This window comes from Balaenoptera physalus (genome assembly GCF_965194825.1).
Source record: "Balaenoptera physalus genome assembly, chromosome: 3".
In the NCBI taxonomy this organism is placed as follows: Eukaryota; Metazoa; Chordata; class Mammalia; order Artiodactyla; family Balaenopteridae; genus Balaenoptera; species Balaenoptera physalus.
In genome coordinates, this window is record NC_138890.1 from 72,078,034 (window position 1) to 72,100,581 (window position 22,548).

Here is a 22,548-nt window from a genome sequence, read left to right on the forward strand (position 1 = left end):
TGCACACTTCACCAGAGAAGATGTACTAATGGCACATAAGCTCATGAAAAGATGCTCAATATCATTAGTCACTAGAACAGTATGAATTAAAACTGCAATAAGATAATATTACATATCTATTCAAATGACTGAAATTAAAGACTGACTGTACCAAGTATTGGCAAGGATTAGAGGAATTGGAACTCTCATACATTGCTAGTGGACAACTACTCTGGAAAATTTTGTCAGTTTCTTAAATTGTTTATGGACATTTGGATTACTTCCAGTTTTGGGCTATTACAAATAAAGCATCTCCAAACACTATGTACAAGTACCAAATGATTCAGCTATCCCACTCCTAGGTATTACCCAAAAGAAATAAAAGCATAAGTCCATACAAAGACTTGTACACAAGTTCTCAGAGCAGCTTTATTTGTAGTTGCCAAAATCTGGAAATAATACAAGTGTCCATAAACAGATGAAAGAATAAGTTATGGTATATCTATACAACAGAATACTACTCAGCCATAAAAAGGAACAAATCAATGATACACATGACAATATGGATGAATCTAAAAGTGATTATGCTGAGTGAAAGAGACCAGACATAAAAGAGAACACACTGTGATTCCATTTGTATAAAGCTCTAGCAAATGCAAACTAACCTGAAGTTACTGAAAGCAGATCGGTGGTTACCAGGGGGTGAGAGATGCAGGTAGGAATGGCTGGGAGGAATTACAAAGGGATGTGAGCAAATATCTGTATGTGATGAACAAGTTCACTATCATGATTGACATGATGATTTCATGGTTGTAGACATATGTCAGTACCTATCAAATTGTACACTTAAATCTGTGCAGTATATTTTACGTCAATTTTACCTCAGTAAAGCTATTTTAAAAAAAAAAGGTAGAATGTGAGAACTTCCACAAAGGGTCAGAGACCTCTCTCTATACAAATAAGACATATTAAAAAAAATCTGAGCTAACACTAAAACACTGAACACACTTTGCAATTTCAGTAAGAGTCTGGTCATTGGTGGGTGGGCTCTCCAACTGTTTATGAAGATATTGGTTTTAGAGCCTCCCAAGACATTTACTTGGGGAAATGCTAATACTACAAACTCACAATGCAGAAAAAATGTTCGTGTTGAAATTGACTATTGTAATGGATTCCACACAAGGGATTGTAATACCAACTGTGGAGCACGTAATCCTATTCATTTATTTAAAAATGGAAAGAGTTTTCAGCTTAATTCCACACATACACAGGCATTATCTATTCTGGCCACAACTCCCACATTGTGTCTCTAAGTTAAATCAGATTTAAGTAACATTAGTAACATGATCCTAATGGACCACAGTTTCAAAAAGTTAAGGAGTGCTGGAATAAACTCTAATTTTCCTAAGCACAAATTCCTAACAACTCAGCCTACAACTGGTCTATTGATACCACTGCAAACTGATTCAATTTGAGAAGGATTTCAAAATCATCAGCAGACAGTTTAGAGAAGAAACCAGAAGGAAGGTACCTTCATTTGCGACAAATTATTTCCCTCCCAGTCCTGTCATGTTTATGTCTACTAGGAAAGCATGGCAATTCTACAGGAAGTGCCATACCAGGCTCTTCTGTTTTTTGACTGGCATTCCTCTTGGCCTGACCAACTCTCTACGGAGCCATGGAATTCTTTGACAAATATTCTTTCCCACAGCACATTTTGCACCCCATGGCATTTCCTCGTCTGCCCTATTTCATCTTGCTGATACTTGCTTCCAGACACTTTGATTCCAGCTATCCAGTACATCTGAATCACATGTTAATAATAAAGGACAGTCCTAGGGAAAGTGAAGAGGGCAGTAACGGTCATAGTTACCATTTTCCCATTCAGTATACCCGCCCCTCCTCCCTCCTAGCTGGTGGTCCCTGGACATTTCCTTTTGGACTCTGGTGCCCTAATGTTCTTTCCACTCTCCTTCCCTGTCTACACTAGCTTGAGAATAAACAGAGTCCTCATACCCAAGAATCAACAGCTAGTTATAACAGCTAAGGGGTTATTTCCTTCATCAGGGACATTTGCATTTCAGTATGAAAGGCTTAAACCAAATAAAAGGGTAGGCTCCCCTTCAGTATCTCCTGCCTATTGCCACATAAGAATGTCGAGCCAGTGTTACCAATACGCTGATTTTTCTGTGGAAGATGAAAGTCCTAGGTTTTATGTTAAAAGTTCTTTAAATGTAAATACTATGTAGACCAAACAAAATATAATTATATATCAAATCATCCACCCTCTAGTTTGCCACCTCCAGCAAAGACTATTGGCCTGCTTTATAAAAAGTCAGTGAAGGTCCTAAAATGTTCAGAATAAAAAGCTTTTAAGTTCTTTGACAGATCACATTTTACACCTAACTGTCCTTTTCTCTTAATTTTAGTATTTAGCCCCGTAACTGCTGCCAATCATTTATACAGCTATTTTGAATTTAATATCAAGATCTGCTTCACATGCATTGACTCACTGACAACATCACTTCTGGTAAACACCTGTTTGCCATGAAATAGCTGTTACTAATAGCTCAATACTTGGAGGAGAGGCCCAGCCAATGCTGTACCAATTGATGTAGATAGTAAACAGGTACATCATCTATGCAATGGTGAAGGGAAGGAAGTGCCTGCTATATTCTGTCATGACTCAACTAAATATTTCCCTTTTTTCAGTTGTTAAAACAAACATCACTGTCCTTAAAAGAAATTACAGAGTGACATAGCCAACATGCCTGACATATCTATCATGATATCCCTCCTCGAGAACAATAATTCAGCACTCACCCATAGATAAAACTGCCTTTGTGGGAGCTATGGAATCCAGCACCATACACTAAGGGACCCAGAAGCAGCCTCACCCACCTGTGCTTCAGGTAATAGGCATACAGATCTCAGTCCCAGCTGTGGACACTGAGTGGCCCGTGAACTGTCTCCAGTCCATCTTGGCCATGGCCCAGAAGCCCCTGGAGAACAATGTCTTAGACAATCACCCATGGATGAGAGAGCCTTTGTAGAAGTACAGGTTTCCAGCGGAGAAGCTCCAGCACATCACTGGAGCAAAAAAATACAAGTTTGTACACACTGGAGAAGGTAAGAGGAACAGTTAGACTTTATACACATTACCCCTCCTACCAAGGCAGCATAGCTCATGCCGAGAGAGTCCTTCTTGGCCTGTGATTTCTCATGTGGGGGAAAGCTAGTGCGTGTGAGTGAGTGGACAGCTTCCCCAGCTGTGTAGGACTTTGCCAAAGAGGCCTGTTTCTCCCTCTCCACATCCACAGTATGGAGTCGTGAGCTGCATGACTTGGGGGAGGGAAGAGTCTGGGAGAAAAACAGATAGAAATCTCAGAGGGCATTAAAGGAATGTGGATCCTACAACCTGTGTCACACCTGTGAGCCCACCCATGAGCCAGAGGGAATGTCTAGCCTGTGGATACCCCCAACTGGCCCATGGGCATTCCCAGTGCTCAGTGTACCTCACCCAACACCACCCCCTACTTTTTGTCCAGCTTTCTGTGCATGCTCCCAACAGTGGTGAGAATGAATTTTGGCAAATTGCTACTGAACACATGAAGAAAGCTGGTCCCAATCTGCAGACCAGGGAGAGACCACCAACTTGAGTTTTAGTTCTGCCCTTGGGAAGGCAAAAGGCATGCTGTTAGTACTGGCCCAGTGCATTGCAGGATGTAGAGAAGGCATACAAGTTTGAGAATTCTCATACAAGAGGGAGCAAGAAGCATGGAGCAGGCATATCAATAGAAGGTCTGGAAAAGCCTCAGAATCCCTAGCAGAGCTGACAGAAGATATTTTATCTGCCAAAGTCAGTCAGTAAAGACTGAGGAGGTGACTGCTACTGAAAATGTGAAAACAGAAACGAAAGAATTCAAGGAACATTAAATATCAAGGAAACATAACATCACCAAAGGAGCACAATAATCCTCCAGTAACCAACATCAAAGACATGGAGATCTGCGATTTACCCAATAAAGCATTCAAAATAGCTTTTTTTAAAAGGAATTTCAATAAGCTGCAAGAAAATGCAGAAGGACAATTCAATAAGATCAGGAATATAATACACAATACAAGAAGTTTAACAAAGAGATAAAAATCATAAAAAAGAACCAAACAAATTCTGGATCTGAAGAATATAATGAATGAAATGAAAAATGCAATAAAGAGCATCAACAGAAGAATTTATCAAACAGAAAAAAGAATCTGTGAAGAGGAAGACAGATATTTTAATATTATCCTGTCAGAGGAGAACAAAGAAAAAAAGAATAAAAAAGAGTGAAGAAAGCCTATATAAACTTTGGGGTACCATAAAGGAAGTCAACAGCAAGTCATGAAAGAAAAGAGAGGGAAAAGGAGGCAGAAAGCTTATTTAAATAAATAATGGCTGAGAATTTCCCAAATGTGGGAGAGATTTGGATATTTAAGTACATGACCCTCATAAGTCACCAAACAAATTTAACTTAAAGACATCTTCTCTAAGACACATTATAATAAGGCTGTCAAATGTTGAAGACAAAGAGAGAATCTTAAAAGCAGCAGGAGAAAAGAAGCTTGTGACTTACAAGGGAGCCCTCATAAAACTATGGGCAGATGTCTCAGCAGAAACCTTAGAGGCCTGGAGATAATGGAATGATGTATTTAAAGTTTCGAAAGACAACAACTGCCAAGCAAGAACACTCTATCCAGTGAAGTTGCCCTTCAAATGCAGGAGAAATAAAAACTCTTCCAGACAAACAAAAGCTGAGGGATTTCATCACCACCATAACTGCCTTTAAGAAATGCTAAAAGGAGTTCTTCAAGCTGAAATAAAAGGATGCTAACTAACATAAAAATATGAAAATACACAACACACTGGTAAAGGTAAGTATATAGTCAAATTTAGAATATTCTGATACGAACAGGATGTCAACAAGATATACACACTCCCATGTTTATTGCACCATTATTCACATTAGCTAAGATATGAAAACAAGCCAAATGCCCACCAATAGATGAATGGATACAAAAGATGTGTGCAATGAAAAGATGCTCAACATTGCAAATTATTAGAAAAATGCAAACCAAAACTACAATGAGGTATCATCTCACGCTGGTCAGAATGGCCATCATCAAAAAGTCTACAAATAATAAATGCTGGAGAGGGTGTGGAGAAAAGGGAACCCTCCTACACTGTTAGTGGGAAACAGTGCAGCTGCTATGGAAAACAGTATGGAGGTTCCTTAAAAAACTAAAAATAGAGTTACCATATGATCTACTAATCTCACTCCTGGACATATATCTAGAAAAGATGAAAACTCTAAATCAAAAAGATACATGCAACCCAATGTTCATAGCAGCACTATTTACAATAGCCAAGACATGGAAGCAACCTAAATGTCCATTGACAGATGAATGGATAAAGAAGATGTGGAATATATATACAATAGAATATTACTCAGCCATAAAAAAGAATGAAATAATGCCATTTGTGCCAACATAGATGGAACTAGAGATTATCATATTAAGTGAAGTAAGTCAGACAGAGACAAATATTATATAATATCACTTATATGTACAAATCAACTTGGGAGGACTAGGGGACTTTAACACCCCACTTACATCAATGGAAAGAACATCCAGACAGAAAATCAATAAGAAAACAGTGACCTCAATGATTTACTAGGCTAGTTGGACTTAATAGATAGCTACAGGACATTCCACCCAAAAGGAGCAGAATACACATTCTTTCAAGGGCACATGGAATGTTCTCCAGGATAGATCACATGCTAGGTCACAAAACAAGTCTCAACAAATTTAGAACAGAAATTATATCAAGCACCTTTTCCAACCACAACATAAATGAAACTAGAAATCAATTACAATAAGAAAAATGGGAAAAAACACAAATACATGGATACCATACAACACGCTACTAAAAAAAACAATGGATCAATGAAGAAATCAAAGATGAAATCAGAAAATACCTTGAGACTAATGAAAATAAAAACACAACTTTCCAAAATCTATGGGACACAGCAACAGCAATTCTAAGAGGGAAGTTTATAGCAATACAGGTCTACCTCAAGAAATAAGAACAATCGCAAATAAATAACCTAACTAAGGAACTAGAAAAAGAAGAACAAACAAAGCCCAAAGTTAGAGGAAGAAATGAAATAATAAAGATCAGAGCAGAAATAAATAAAATAGTCCCCAAAATAATAGAAAAAGTCAATGAAGCCAAGAGCTGGTTCTTTGAAAAGATTACAAAATTTGATAAGCCTTTAGTCAGCCTCATTAAAAGAGAGAGAGGACCCAAATAAATAAAATAAAAAATGAAAAAGGAGAAATTACAACTCATACCACAGAAATGCAAACAATCATAAGAGAATACTACAAACAGTTATATGTCAACTAATTGGACAACCTAGAAGAAATGGAAACATTCCTAGAAATATACAGTCTTCCAAGACTGAATCAAGTAGTAGATAATCTGAGCAGACCAATTAGTAGCAGTTAATTTGACTCAGTAACCAAAAAACTTCCAACAAACAAAAGTCCAGGACTGGACAGTTTCACATGAAAACATTACAAAAAATATATAGAAGAGTTAATACCCATCCTTCTCAAACTATGCTAAAACTCCCAAACTCATTCTACGAGGCCATCATTACCCTGATGCCAAAACCAGACAAAGACACTATTAAAAAAAAAAAAAATTACAGGCCAATATCTCTGATGAATAGAGATACAAAAATCCTCAACAAAATACTAGCAAACTGAATTCAACAATATATAAAAGGAGCACACACCAACAGGTACGTGAAAAGGTGCTTGTCATCACCAATCATCAGGAAAATGCAAATCAAAACCACAATGAGATATCACCTCATCTCACACCTGTTAGAATGGCAATCATCAAAAACAAGATAACAAATGTTGGTGAGGATATAGAGAAAAGGGAACCCTTGTGCACTGTTAGTGGGAATGAAAATTGATATAGCCACTATGGAAAACAGTATGGACGCTACTCAAAAGATCAAAAATTGAACTACCATATGATTCTGCAATCCAATTTCTGGGTACATATCCAAAGGAAGTAAAATCAGTGTCTCAAAGGGATACCTGCACTCCCCTGTTTACTGCAGCAGCATTCATAATAGCCAAGGTATGAAAATAATCCAAATGTCCTTTGGCTGATGAGTAGATAAAGAAAATGTGAGATTATATATATATATATATATATATATATATATATATACACACACACACACACACACACATACATACACATACACGTTCAATGAACTATTATTCATCCATAAAAAAGAAGGAAATCCTGCCACTTGTGACAACATGGATGGCTGTGAAGGCATTATTCTAAGTGAAATAAGTCAGACAGAGAAAGACAAATACTGTATGATATCACTTATATGTGGAATCTGAAAAAGCTGAACTAATAGAAACACAGAGTAGAAAGGTGGTTGCCAGGGCTGGGCGTCAGGGGGCAGGGGTGAGGGAAATGGGGAGATGTTTATCCAAGGGCACAAACTTCCAGTTGTATGATGAATAAGTTCTTGGGATCTAATGTACAGCAGGGTGACTACAGATAACAATATTGTATTATATATCAATACTTGAAAGCTATTAAGAGAGTAAATTTTAAATATTCTCACCACAGAAAAAGAAGTGGTAATTATGTAAGATGAAGGAGGTGTTAACTAACCCTATTATGGTAATCATTTTGCAACATGTAAGTCTATCAAATCATCACGTTGTATACCTTAAACTTACACAATGTTATATGTCAATAATATCTCCATAAAGATGGAAAAAAAACAAGAAAATAAAGATCCAAAGAGTCTCTGATAAAGTTAAATATTTATAATTATCAGCCTAAGGTTATATAAAAGCAAACCAAATGCCTTACAGCATTGTTTCCCAAATAAGTAGACTCTGGAGACTATTTGTTCCATCATGTTCTTAGAAGAAATAGAAAAGAGGGGTGGAGGAGTAGGGAATTTTATGGCCAAATAAGTTTGAGACATGCATTTACTCCAATTATTCCCAAAGTCTTCAATAAAAATTTACATGTCAAATATAAATTTTTGAGAAAGGGGATCCAGCACAAGGCATTTCCCAATTTTACTGGATAATGCAACAGTGAATTCTTCAAGAAGAGTACTCAGTAGCTCACACTTGGGGCACGCAGCTACAGATAATACCCAGGGTCCAAGTTTATGGAAACCCATTCTCCTCCCTGGATCTATAGGTGGATTTCATTTGAGGTAGCACATTTCTTTTTCTGTCCCTCGATTACATGCTGAGTTCAATAAATTAACTCAGTTGTTTTTAAAGCTTAAACCTCAGTTTGGGTGACATATCTTTAGACTTGCCATACAGCTTTTGCCCCTCCAATGAGCCCAGCTGGCCAGGGAGGTCCACCTTCAGATCATGCTGCCTTCTGTGACCTAACTAAGAAGACTGCTTTTCTAGATGATAGTTCTCTTGGAGCTCTAGATGATTTCCTTTAAATCTTTTTAAGAATTATTCATTGGGGCTTCCCTGGTGGCGCAGTGGTTGAGAATCTGCCTGCCAATGCAGGGAACACGGGTTCGAGCCCTGGTCTGGGAAGATCCCACATGCCACGGAGCAACTGGGTCCGTGAGCCACAATTACTGAGCCTGCGCGTCTGGAGCCTGTGCTCCCCAACAAGAGAGGCCGCGATAGTGAGAGGCCCGCGCACCGCGATGAAGAGTGGTCCCCGCTTGACACAACTAGAGAAAGCCCTCGCACAGAAACGAAGACCCAACACACCCATAAATAAATAAAATTTAAAATAAAAAAAAAAAAAGAATTATTCATCAAGAAAAAAACTACATCTGGAACTTGGGATATTACTGTAGCTTAAGAAAAGAACAGTGCCCATGGAGCATTGCCTGTATCTGTGCGTCAGTCTCCCTCTCCTCTTAGCATCTGTGTGTGTGGTTGGAGGGATGTACTAGGTTTACCACTGGATTTCCTGTAAAAGTGCTATCCCAGACTAAAAAATGCAAGTTCTGTCATCACCTGGTCTTGTTAATGTTTTGTGGTTGGCCACTTAGATCAAAGTGTAATTTTTCAGTTACTTTTAGTCTTCTCTAACAATATTTGAACCACAGTGCAATAAAAAATTGCCTCTCAGTTCTGAGCTTTTATATTAGCTATTATCTATCCCTGTAAGGAGACTGCATACATTATTAGGACTGTAAAAATTCTACCTGTCCTACACAGACTGAAATTGCAGAAACTCATTTTCTAGAGATAAGGTAAAGCTTTCCATTGTTTCCCTTTGGCCCTCTCTCCATGGGACTCTAAAGTCAGGCTTCCTTAAGGAAAAAACAGGCAGCAGACAAGATTTCCATCTGTTTAGATGGAGGCTATCTTGAATTCATAGTGGTTTTTATTATCATTATTAAATTCATGATTTCTATCTATAAAACCCTAAGTAGTGAGCAAGCATTTATAATCAATAAAGCAAAAAAGGTTCCCTGCATTGATTATCAGATTTCCAGTCTTCACTACTAGCAGACACCAATGACCAAAACCAGAAAACATAAGTTAGATTCCAATAGATGTGTGGGAAAATTGGGATTTCCGCTGGTGCAGTATGTTGACAAAGAATCTTTCCCAGTATTTACTGGTACATTCCTCTGAACCAAGTCGGGGTCCATGGCAACAGAATACAGGGTCCCTATGGAAACATGAAAAAATCCACTGCCAGTGGCAGAAAGGGCATCATGGGTAGGTGTAATTAGGAATACCATCTGATTTTGCTTCCAGTTCAGGGTTTCTCTGGATAGCTTAACAGGATTGTCTCACTTTTATCTATACTCAAAAGGGTCTGCTTAAAAGAATCTACACACTAAGGTTGTTTGGAAATATTTGACAAGATCACAACTTTATTACTAAACAAGCTTGTGAGTGTGAGACTCAAACAAATCCAGAGCAGAAGGCTCTGATTGCCTTCAACTTCAGAGGTGCCCCTCCTCCCCTAAATTCTCACCATGCTCCCCGGAATCCCCCAGAGAAGCCCAGCTCACCCCAAAACAGCCCTCTACCAAAGGCTGAATCTTCACAGCCCCCCAAAACAAGGCTGCACTCTAGCTCTTCTCATCCTGAAAAATCTGAGCCCAAGACTTTTCAGCAGCAAAAGACCAAAATAACATGAAGCCTGGATAAAGAATTAAATGTGTCCCTCCATCATCTCCAGGTGGGGGAAACAAGTACCTGCAGCCCAGCTCTTCCCAAAAGCCTTGACCATTTGGCCAGTTCCTCAAGCCTGCGATCCCCCTCCATCGGACCCTCCGATGGCTGACACTGAGGCAAAATGTGGTCATTGAAAATCTTTTTCCATTCCCTAAACAAAATTGCTTACAATATTATCCTGAGTTAGCTTGCTAAATATTCCAGCTCACAAAGAGGAAATGCATTCTGCCTGGAGACAAGAACAGGAATAGTACATATAACTTCCCAGTTAAATGGAGAAGTTAGGTATAACAGGAGCCTATGACCAGGTGCATGAACCAGGAATCTCAATTGATATCTCCATGACTCAAGAGGTCCAAAATGTCATAGGATGCCAGACAGAGTCTAATACAGGGATTGCAAATGTGGGGCACTCAGGCCACCCAATGACCATGACAGAAATCATTAATGAGTCACTCTGTTTTCTCTCTTAGCACAGACATGGCCTCAAAATCCTTCCAAACACAATGTTCTAGGTAGCCGCTTCTAAGAAATGTTACCCTCTCTCCCAAAAGGGAAGCTCTTTGTTAATTCCAGTCTAATACAATATTATATTCCAATATAAAAAGAATAGGTGGAAATGTATGAGTTATGTGGCAAATAGCCTAACTGTGTCCCTAATGTGCCCCCTGTGTGGCATTTCAGTCTTCTGGAAGGAAAATAGTCCTGGGCAAGTGAGCTGCAGATTCTTTAAGTCCTTAACCCAAAACTTGGGTTTAAAACCCATTGCTTATTGAAACATGGCATTCAAACAAGAGTAAAGTTCATCAGCAGGAATTATTTTTGATATAAACACTGACCAGAGTTCTAGCCAGTTCAGTTTTTTCACAAAAGTGGCCAAGTTAAAAATCAGCTGTGAATATTCATTCAGTGCTATGGTAATCAATTGTCACACTCCTCTCTGCTAAACACAGGAAATCATATACAGTTCAGTGTGCGGGAGTGAAGCCTTCTTATTTACAGTTCCAAAGCTCTCTTAATGATTGCCAAAGACAGCCAGGGCACATCCATGGGAACTGATCCTCTACAACCAGGGCTGGCCTACAAGGCAATAGGGTGGCGACCCAGGCCCCAAACCTCTTCCTGCATCTTCCCTGTAAGCCACACTGCCCAGAATGCCCCCATTACAGCTTTCATTTGAAGTTAGCATTTGACCTCCACAGTCTAACAAAAACAGGGTAACAGAGTCAAGTCCACCACAAAGGAAACATTCATCACAAGTCCTTTCTTCTGCAGCAGCATCCAGCAGCAGAGGACTGGGCATCTGGGCAAAAGGATGGGAGCTGCACCAGAGAAGGGACCCCAGGCCATGCCCTTTGTCCATTCACGATTCTGCGGCAAGCAGCCTTGCTTCCAGTGATCTGCTTTCTCTGCCATCAGTAAAGGACATGGGAGGGAGAATGTATTGCTAGCTTCATCTCGGGATTAGCCAATCCTTCCCACGGAGGGATAGCTGCCAACTTCCCACTCTGCTGTTGTCCTGTGAGCTTTTCCTAGTCCCATGAAACCAAATTTACAGGCAACTCCCACTTGCTAAGAGGTCAGGTTCCAAAGATGTGTTTGGAAATCAGTTGTGTGTATGGCCAAACACATCTTCCTAAAGTTCTAGTGTTGTAAATAATGGTTTGGATGCCTAGGGCTGCCTCAAATCCTTATTTACTCCTCAAGTACAGGACCATGGAGATCACAAGGCTGGGTCTCAGCTCCTTTCCGTGGACCTGGGAGTTTGCATGTCACTGTCTACAGCTTCCTAGAGCTCCCCTCGCTGCCATGGTGGCAGGGATCATGCTTCTCTCCTCAGGCTCATGGTGGGGGCCGTGGGAGAAGACAAGGGGCTGCCCTGGCTCCAAGCCATTACCAGAGCTACAAACAGTTGAGGCCTTGGGAGAGAGGGACCTGTGGACTTTGGGGTGAGGAGAGAATGGATCCCAGTGAGGTAAGGGGCCCTGAAGGGCCTGGGCCTTTTGCTGGCTTGGCCCCTGGCATTTGTTATTCAAGTCTCAGTCTCAAACTATCTCTTTTACCAGCCTGGAAATCAGCACATTTCTCTCTCCACTGCCACCTGTTGTTTCTACCCAGCATTTCTATGGCTCTTTAGAGACAAAGCACTCTCACTTTATCCCCCTTGAAACCAAAATACAAGTGGCTAACAAACATATATTTCTTAAGAGAACAGCATAATAATTAAGGAAATGCAAAGTAAAGCAAGGTACCATTTTTGTCACCCAACAGGTTGAAAGAAATAATAATGCCTAATGTTGGTGAGGATATGGGGAAGTGGGCACCCTCATATACTCCTTGTGGGCATGCAAGTTATTACAACCTGTCTAGACAGCAATTTGGAGGTTTGTATCAAAAAGTCTTAAAATGTGACTCAGATTTCTCCTTTCTCCCAATATCCATTATTCCCTTCCTATAGAAATATATTTTTTACTGGGCCCCTGACCACCCAGAATAAAGATGCCCTTATAGCTTGGTGAGGTCATATGACTAAGGTCTAGTCAAAGTAGAAATGGAATGTGATCACTTCTAGAAACTCTCCTCAGGAAACAGCTGGCATTGTCATTTGCCTCTTTCTCCTGCCTCTTCCATCCATTGCTTGGGACCTAGATTGATGTGGGGAGATCAGTAATGGCACATGAAGATGAAGGCTCCACCTTAGAAGTGGTGGAGCAGAAAGGTGGAAATTGCCTGGGTTCCTTATTGGTTTACCAACCTCTGGACTCATGTGAGAAAGAAACAAAGTTTTACTCATAGCCAAACCTAATCTTACTGTTACAACATGCATACTCTTTGTCCCAGAAATCCCACTAAATTTGTCTTATTAATCTTTTGCATGTGCAAAGAGATACAAAATAGTTTAGTGGCTGCAGTGAGCATCTTTAAGTGTCAAACATTAGAATAAGCAGGTAGGTAGGTAGGAGGGAATGCAGAAAGGAAGAAAATGTAAGTGAGGCAGGCAAAACAGTGAGGAGGAAATAGATGTTAACAGATAATCCTGGAAAGCACCATGTTTAAGCCAATTTGTGTTATGCATCTTTTCATTTTGGGAACAAGATCAAAATTCTAAATTAGAGAACTATATGAAATCTTGGGGTATGGGGGCTGAGAAGATGGAAGATGAGAAGTGTCTGGAGATTGGTGATCTTGTGGAGGAAATTAATACCCTGGAGGAAAAGCCAGACAACTGGCACTCTTATGACTTCAGACAATACATGGGATCAGCACCAAGGCAAGGTGGAAGAGGATGAACAAGATGACCTTAGAGGTTGCAATTTCACATTCAAACACAGCTATGAGATTTGCAAAATGCAACCAGATACCAATATTTACAAGAGATGTGTGGTCATAAAAGATAAGAATTATATGAAAAGAAAACATAATTGTAGCAATTATCATGGTAGTTAAAGTTAGGCCAAAAAAATACATTTATATATCTTAATGACTAAAGATACACAAAATTCAATCAATTGGTATAGCCAACTAGGTTGAGGGTTGTAATCTAACTTGAAAACTAGGACTATTAAATCGTATGTCTTAAATCTAAGGAATACAGGATACAGCATCTAGAGTAGATAAAGGGCTCAGTATGTTTGGTCAAGGCAGTTAATCAAAGAACATGTTCTTTGGTATTTAAGAAACTTCAGAAAACAATACAAAAGAATATTATGTAGCCTTAAAACAAAAAGGAAATCCTATCACAGGCTACAACACGGATAAATCTTTGGGACATTACACTAAGTGAAATAAATCCATGATTCCACTCATATAAAGTATCTAAAGTAGTCAAAATCCTAGAAATATAAAGTAGAAGTAAAAATGTGGTCTCCAAGAGCTGAAGGTAGGGGAGAGGGGAAATTAAGTTTTAATGGGTATAGAGTTTCAGTTTTGAAAACTGAAAAAGTTCTAGAGGTCTGTTGCAAAACAATGTGAATACACTAAACACCACTGAACTGTACATTTAAAAATGATTAAGACGGCAAATTTAATGTTATGTATTCTTTACTACAATTAACTAACTAAATAAATAATATTAGCAAACTGAAAAGAGACCACCAGAATACTATTTTAAAATAAACCAAAAAAAAAAAATGAGATGATATAATTATTTGCTTAGGGGTATCTGTCAGCTGTGTGAATATTTTGAATTTAATATAGAAATGTGTGTGAGAATCAAAATCTATAGTGTTTATAACTTTTGTTTTAAGAAGATAATTGTAATACATAAAAGAATGTGGTCTATTGCAACAAGAGGCTGGTCTTCTAATTTCATTTTTTAAAAGTGTAGTGAAATAATTGATTAGAAATGTTAAAGTTGAAATTTTACAAATACAATATTAGAACATTTAAGAGAATTTAAGATTCCACCTTATTAATAAGTTGAACTTATTAGATTTACAAAAATTATTTAGGCACATGGGATGGTTTGTCAGCCTAAAAGCTGGATTATTTAAAATAGGATTCAAATTTATTAAATATACAAATTCCATTTAAAAAACTTGATGGTGTTTAAATATGTAAAACATTAGTCAAAGGCCCTTTTATGTTTATGTGTTTGTTAAAGTTTGGTAGACTGATGAATGAAACACCTGTAAGGTGATTTTAGCTTAAGAAACAACTAGGTTTTGTTGTTGTTGCTGTTGTTTATTTTTTTTTATTGACCTATAGTTGATTTACAATATTGTGTTAGTTTCAGATGTACGGCAAAGTGATTCAGCTACATATATATTTTTTTCAGATTATTTTCCATTATAGGTTGTTATAAGATACTGAATATAGTTCCCTGTGTTATACAGTAAATCTTTGTTGCTTATCTATTTTATGTATAGTAGTTTGTATCTGTTAATCCCATACTCCGAATCTATCCTCCCACCCTCCCTTTCCCTTTCGGGAACTGTAAGTTTGGTTTCTATGTCAAGAAACAACTAGGTTTTAGATTTATAACTTTAGTAAATCAAAATTAATTATGAACACTAACTTTAAAAGAAATTAAGAAAAAAATCCCATTTATAATGGCATCAAAAAGAATAAAAAATCTAGGAACAATTTAACCAAAGAGGTGAAAGACCTGCACACTAAAAACTATAAGACATTGATGAAAGAAGTTGAAGAAGACACAAATACATAAAACCTGACTCAAATATATTTGATACATTCCATGCTCACGTTTGGAAGAATTAATATTGTTAAAATGTCCATACTACCCAAAGCCATCTACAGATTCAATTCAATCCCTATCAAAATTCCAATGGCATTTTTCACAGAAATAGAAAAATCAATCCTAAAATTTGTGTGGAACCACAAAAGACCCCAAAGAGCTAAAGCAACCTTGAGAAAAAAGAACAAAGCTAGAGGTATCACACTCCGTGATTTCAAACTTTATTACAAAGCTATAGTAATCAAGACAGCATGGTACTGGCATAAAAACAGGCACATAGATCAATGGAACAGATAGAGAGTCCAGAAACAAACCCATGCATATATGTGTGGTCAATTAATTTACAACAAAAGAGCCAAGAACATACAAGAGGGAAAGAACAGTCTCTTCAATAAATGATGTTGGAAAAACTGGACAGCCCCATGCAAAAAATGAAACTGGACCATATCTTACACCATACACAAAAATCAACTCAAAATGGATTAAAGACTTGAGCACAAGACCTGAAACGATAAAACTCTTAGAAGAAAACATAGGTGGTAAGCTCCTTGACATGGGTCGTGGTGATGATTTTTTGGATTTGGCACCAAAAGCAAAGACAACAAAAGCAAAAATAAACAACTGAGACTCCATCAAACTAAAAAGCCATTGCAAAGCAAATACCAACAAAACCATCAACAAGCAAAAATAAACCAAAAAATCTGATTAAAAAATGGGCAGAGGATTTGAATATACATTTTTCTAAAGAAGATATACAGATGGCCAACAGGTATGTGAAAAGATGCTCATCATCACTAATCACCAGGGAAATGCATATCAAAACCACAATGAGACATCACCTCACATCTGTTAGGATAGCTATCATCAAAAAAACAAGATATAACAAGTGTTGGCAAGGATGTGGAGAAAAGCAATGCTGGTGGGAACATAAATTAGTACAGCCACTATGGAAATATGAAGGTTCCTCAGAAAATTCAAAATAGAACTACAATGTGATCTAGCAATTCCACTTCTGCATATTTATCTGAAGGAAACAAAACATTAACACAAAAAGATATCTGCCGCCCCATGCTCACTGCAGCATTATTTACAAAAGCCAACATGTGGAAACAACCTAGTGTCCATCAATGGATAAATGGATAAAGAAGATGTGATATACATATATAGTGGAATACTATTCAGCCATAAAGGAGAATGAAATCTTGCCATTTGCAACAAAATGAATAGAGGGTATTATGCTAAGCAAAATAAGTCAGACAGAAAAGACAAATACTGTATGATGTCAATTATATGTGGAATCTAAAAACAAAATAAAATGAAAACAGAATCATAGATACAAAGAACAAATGAGTGGTTTCTGGGAGGAGGGGGTGGGGGTGAAATAGGTGAAGGCAATTAAGAAGTAAAACTCTCCAGTTATAAAATAAATAAACCACAGGTATGTAAGTAATATACAGCATAAGGAATATGGTCAATGATGTTGTAATAACTCTGTATGGGGACACATAGTTACTAGGCTTATCCTGGAGATCATTTCTTCGTATATACAAATGTCAAATCACTATGTAGTAACCTGAAACTAACATGATAGTGTATGACAACTCTATTTCAATTTTTTTAAAAAGTCAAGAAAGTAAATAAATGACATTCCAGTTTTTAAAAAAGCAATGAAACACACAATTAGGCAATAATAGTGACCCTGAAAAATGAATACACTTACAAGCTTAATTAATTTTATGAACAGGTTAAAACCTCATGAAGGAATCATAGACATCTTCATGTCTAGTAATATTTTCTCCTTGGAAGATTTTCCAATTCATTCTTTTTTTCCGACCAGATTCTTAGGAAAGGCTTCTAACCACGTTATTCCCTGAACTCTCCATTTTGGCTCTTCCTGCCTGATGGTACATGTCTGTCTTCTGAACACAGACCCTTGTTACCCAAAGTGTGCTCTGTGGACCAGCAGCTTCTGCACAGCCTGAGAATTTAGCAGAGATGCATAATCTTGGGCAGGATGCAGCAGGGGTGGGGAGGGATGGGAGGACGGAACTTACTCTCCAGGGGAGATACCCCAGATACCTAAAAGAAACTATTTTTCTAATACAGGTGGTTATGTGAAACCATCCTTTTTTTGCCTTCTAGGTAAACTGATTACCAAAATTAAACTAAAATTATTACCAATTCTTGTGTTTCAATTCCTTTCGATAACTTGCTGGAAACAGTTAAAATGGTGACTTTGCTAGGTGCCTGGCAGCAAAACCTAGTTGAAAAAATGATTATGAAAGCAGAACAAAGAATCATGTGTTCTCTCTTCCTTCTCTATCCACAAGGGTGCCTCACTAGTGTCAGCTGTTGAGAGAACAGAAGATTTACCAGTAGCATCCCCAAGAACAAGGAAATCAGGGAACCATGACTGTCCTCTGGGGTTAAGCTGTGAAATCGAGACATCAGAGTGGAGAGATGCAAAATACCCTTAAAGAGATCAAACAGCTTCCAGGCCTCTGAGACTAGACAGTAAGCTGATTAAATATATTAACATATCTAAAGAAAAAATATTTCAGTCTCCAGGAACAGTTGGTCAGCCAAGAAGGCTTAGAAAAGGAGAATTTTAGAGGCAAATTCTAGAGATGTCCATCCAAGCGGTCAGGAGGACACCTTGCAACCTGTCTTGCGTGAGATCAAGGAAGAGTTATCTTTACCATCGTATGACGGCAATAATTTTTAGCAGGTGTGATGGTGCTGTGGGATCGCCTTGCTTTCTGAGGCAGGCTGCACTACTGAATATAATGATGGCGGCGTTGGGCTATGGAAGGCTGGAACCACGAAGCACTAAAAATTTTCTCTCTAACTGACCTTGCTCGGATCCACACTCCCCACATCAGCTGCCAATAAAATCTAGTTTCCCACATGCCAGACCTTCAAGGAGAAAAGGTATGACCAGAAGACTGTAAGCACCTCTCCAGGTGCTGTGTAACAATGAATTAGCATCCTGGCTTTATAGATGATTCCTATGACTTGGGTTAACAGAACAGAATCCTGGGAGATAGAACTATTTTCTCAGTGTGCTGACAATTGTATTTGTAAGTTTGAACCCTGGTAAGTGCACCAAGATAATGTCACCCTGAAGCTTCTGTAAAGTGGCCAGCCCAACCAGCCAAGCCTCTCCACTCTTCACTGTGTGTATTCAGGGCTTTCATTTGAAAATTTCCCATCAGCCTGGGCCACAGAGATCACTTCATGATTATTCTCTAAGATGTTTGATTATAAACATGTAATTTTTCTTATTCAGCATCATTATTAATCAAACACGTGCAAATAAAGAAAAAAAATAGCAAAGGGAAAATTGCCACAGGGTATAAGCAAAAAGACATTCTATACTGCTGGTGGTGGTATAAATTGGAAAAACACCAAACATCTTAGAAATATGTGTATGCCTCTGACCCAGCAATTCTACTACTAGGAAGTTATCCTTACCTATTAATTATGGATATGAACAAAGATTTAACCACAGTGATGTCTTCTAAAGCAGTACATAATAGTTAAAACTTGGAAATCATGTAAATATTCAAGAGTTGAGATCAGTCAAATAAACATCTATAATGCAATAACATACTGACATTTGTTAAATGTTATAGAAGTTCATTTACTGACCAGGAAAGACATTCACAACATATTTGTATTTTCTTCTTTTCACTTAGTTACATTTTATAATTTCTCTTCAACGAACATTTATAATGTATAGCCTTGGTTTTGAATAAAAATTTGAGAAATCACCCCTGTCTATATAAATAAAGAATAGACTCCAGGGATTGGAAGGAAGAGGACACATACACTGGTCCAAGCCCCCTTGCTGCCTGAGTGCGAATTAGCCTCAAAGAGTTACAAATGGTTTATCCAGGGCCACCCAGATGAGTGGTGGCCAAGCCAGTGCTACCACTCAGCTCTGCAGAGTTCAGAGTTTTAAGCCCAGTGATGTGTCCGATCACTCCTAGTGCCTCCAAATTAGAGCAGAACTTTGTCTCTCTCTATGCTACTTAACACCAGCATCTCAGCTCAGAAAGCAAAGGCGTCCCTCTAACTTTGTGTTGAGCCAAAATATTTGAATAAAATTGTTTTTATTGCTCTCTTCTAAGTGTCCTACACGCAATGGTAAGAAACCCCAGTTGCAAACTGCATGTCACATGATATTCTAGGATTTCCTGAAGTGTATCGTAAAACATCAAACTTCTCTTAAGACATCTCAAAGATGTAGAGAATGCACTTGAAGACATGGGGAGGGGGAAGGGTAAGCTGGGACGAAGTGAGAGGGTGGCATTGACATATATACACTACCAAATGTAAAATAGATAGCTAGTGGGAAGCAGCCACATAGCACAGGGAGATCAGCTCGGTGCTTTGTGACCACCTAGAGGGGTGGGATAGGGAGGGTGGGAGGGAAACACAAGAGGGAGGAGATATGGGGATATGTGTATATGTATAGCTGATTCACTTTGTTATACAGCAGAAACTAACACAACACTGTAAGGCAATTATACTCCATTAAAGATGTTAAAAAAAAAAAAAGACATCACAAAATGAATTGGTGAGATGGGGAGGGGAGGGAGGAGAGAAATGACAATGAAAAAAGAAGGTCTACTTTGTAACCCAGTCATTTCTTATTGCGAAAGCTCCTCTACTTTTAATAAGCTTATCATTCTATGTATCAGAAAAGAACATGCTGGCCTCTCAGAAGCTGACTCGGGACTCTGTTGAGCTGCTGCATGAAGGTTATATCTCTGGTCTCTTCTGTGACCTAAGTTCAATGACTCCCTGACCAATTTCCAAACAGACATTTATTGAAGGACTGTAATGAAGATCGCAGCATCCAGCCTTGAATCATCTTTCTACAACATCTGCTTTCTCAAGTGACATTCATTTGGAGATTTTTCATAGGACAGAGGGACACAGTTAATGCTTCCCTCCTTACACAGGCCAAGAAAGCAGCAGTGAATGAAAGGGAATGATCCGAGATGCCCCATCTCCCCAGGCCTCTGTTTCAGCCTCCCTTAAATGCAAACCAACACTGCAAAAAATAAATGAACCTCCAAGAGATGCAAGTCTTACTTACGGACACACATTTCCCTGCTCTCATAAAATCCAGGACAACACTGGGATTTGCGCCTATACATAGTTTTTTCTCCATGTCGATAGGCTGTCCGATAACTGATTCTACAGAAAGGGGAAAAATCACATTGTTACTTTTTTGGACCTGCAATTTGATTAGAAATCAAGACTTTATATTTTAATACAAAAAGCTATTAAATACAATAAAGGTATAAAAAGCAAAGTACTCCAAAATAATTAAGAAGAAACATGGGATATATGTTTTGACCAATATTATGCTAACTCACTAATTTGCTAAGAATATACTGATTGTCCATTTAAGCCAACCTACACTTTATTTCAAGGAATCAAGTTTCATGACTTCCCTACTTCACTTATCTCGAGATATCTCATATCAGACTCCTTCCCAGTTTGCCAAACACATAAATACATCTGAGCTTCCATTACCTGTGCCGCGTGCATTTAAACCAGTTCAGAATGTCAGTGCAGCTAGTGTAGTAAATTTGATCAAAGGGATGTGGGTATGACTCTTGCACAGTCACGGAGTAGCTGAAAAGAAGAGGAAAGAGAAGGAATCAGTATGTCTCTTTCTTACATTACTGAGAGGCTACGTACCAAAAAACAGTCATTGGCTAAATTATCTCCACTTGCAACTCCACACTGACCTTTAACAGAGAATCTTCAGGTTTTTTCAGGTTTCTATTTGTACTAGAACCCTAAAAGATCCAATATTAATAATATATTTTAAAGACAAGAGTTCATGCTATACATTTCAAAAACATCTCATTTACTATTCACCCAAAACTCTGATATTCCTAAATTTAAAAACGTATCACCACATATTTTTCTGTATTTAATCCCATCCCCTCCCCCAGAGTCCAGGGATATCAAGACCCTTCACAAATTGTTTTCAATCTAGGCCTCATGCAAATAATAATGGTAATCAGCAAAAAAGACAATCCAAGTACATTTTGCTACTGATTTTGGAAAATCAGAAAGACTATATTTCTCTGTTTGGAACTTGTAATAATTTTCTTTCTTGTGCCTGCCCTACTTCTTAGGCAATGGAAGAATATATACAACCTCTATATAGAAGCTACAAAGAAGTCTTTAAACCCAATTCTAAACATATGGCTGAGACAGTTAGCCTGAAATAATCATACGAACAACCTGCTGCTACTTAAACAGTCTGTTTTCCAACATATTTTCACTAACAGCTTCTTGTTAGAGTAAAAGCATGCACTCCTATGGGACTAAGAATGTGGCTGAAAAACACCCATGAAATATAAAGAATATTCAATGTTCAATCCTATATTTCTTCATTTCAAAGCCGTCTATTACGTGCTCAAGAGCTCAGATTTCTTGCCTATATGAAAATCTGGAGAATCTTCTTTTCAAAACAATTTATTCTATTTTCTTTAACAGTCTCTTAAAGATTTCCACTAAAATCTTTAATTCATGCTAACAACAACAAAATGGGTCTCAATCATGGACTCACTTGGTGTAGGTCAATAGCCCAAGTTCATTAATAGGAACTATCAACTACAGAAGGTATGGAAGGAATGAGGTTAAAATTTCAGCCTGAAGAATTCAGGTTAGATAGAGAGCAGAAACTTCTAATTTGAAAAGCTAAGCAGCATTGGCCTCACAAACAGACCGATTTCTTTCTCCAAGTGGTCTCTCTCAGTCATTATGAGACATCCATGAATTAATCATACTATTCATACTGTTTGTACTTGATTCTTTGGGACATTGCAGCTTGATTTCCAGGTAAATTTAGGGATCCTCCACAAACCTGAGGCAGATGCAACAGGTCCGAGTGAAAAGATCGCTGGATTAGAAGAAGGCAGGGTTGTCATCCTGATCTGACACTGAGCACCTGGCTGACCTTCAGCAGGTAACCTCACTTCCCTGGGTTTTGACAATCACATCGTAAAACCAGGGGTTCAGAGATGTTCTTGGAGATCCCTTCTTACTTGGCATTCTGCATTTCT

The 22,548-nt window shown here is 38.3% G+C and overlaps 1 protein-coding gene across 7 annotated transcripts in view; it reads right to left on the bottom strand.

The window, feature by feature from the left end:
* The window catches only part of MEGF10 (multiple EGF like domains 10), a 363,967-nt gene that overhangs the window by 91,216 nt on the left and 250,203 nt on the right, over positions 1-22,548 (bottom strand). For all 7 annotated transcript variants that reach the window (XM_082457836.1, XM_082457834.1, XM_082457835.1 and 4 more), the window contains 2 exons: positions 21,002-21,103; positions 20,559-20,659 (listed from right to left, as the gene is read on the bottom strand). In XM_082457836.1, coding sequence (XP_082313962.1) covers positions 20,559-20,659; positions 21,002-21,103 — 203 coding nt within the window. The remainder of the gene's footprint in view (positions 1-20,558; positions 20,660-21,001; positions 21,104-22,548) is intronic.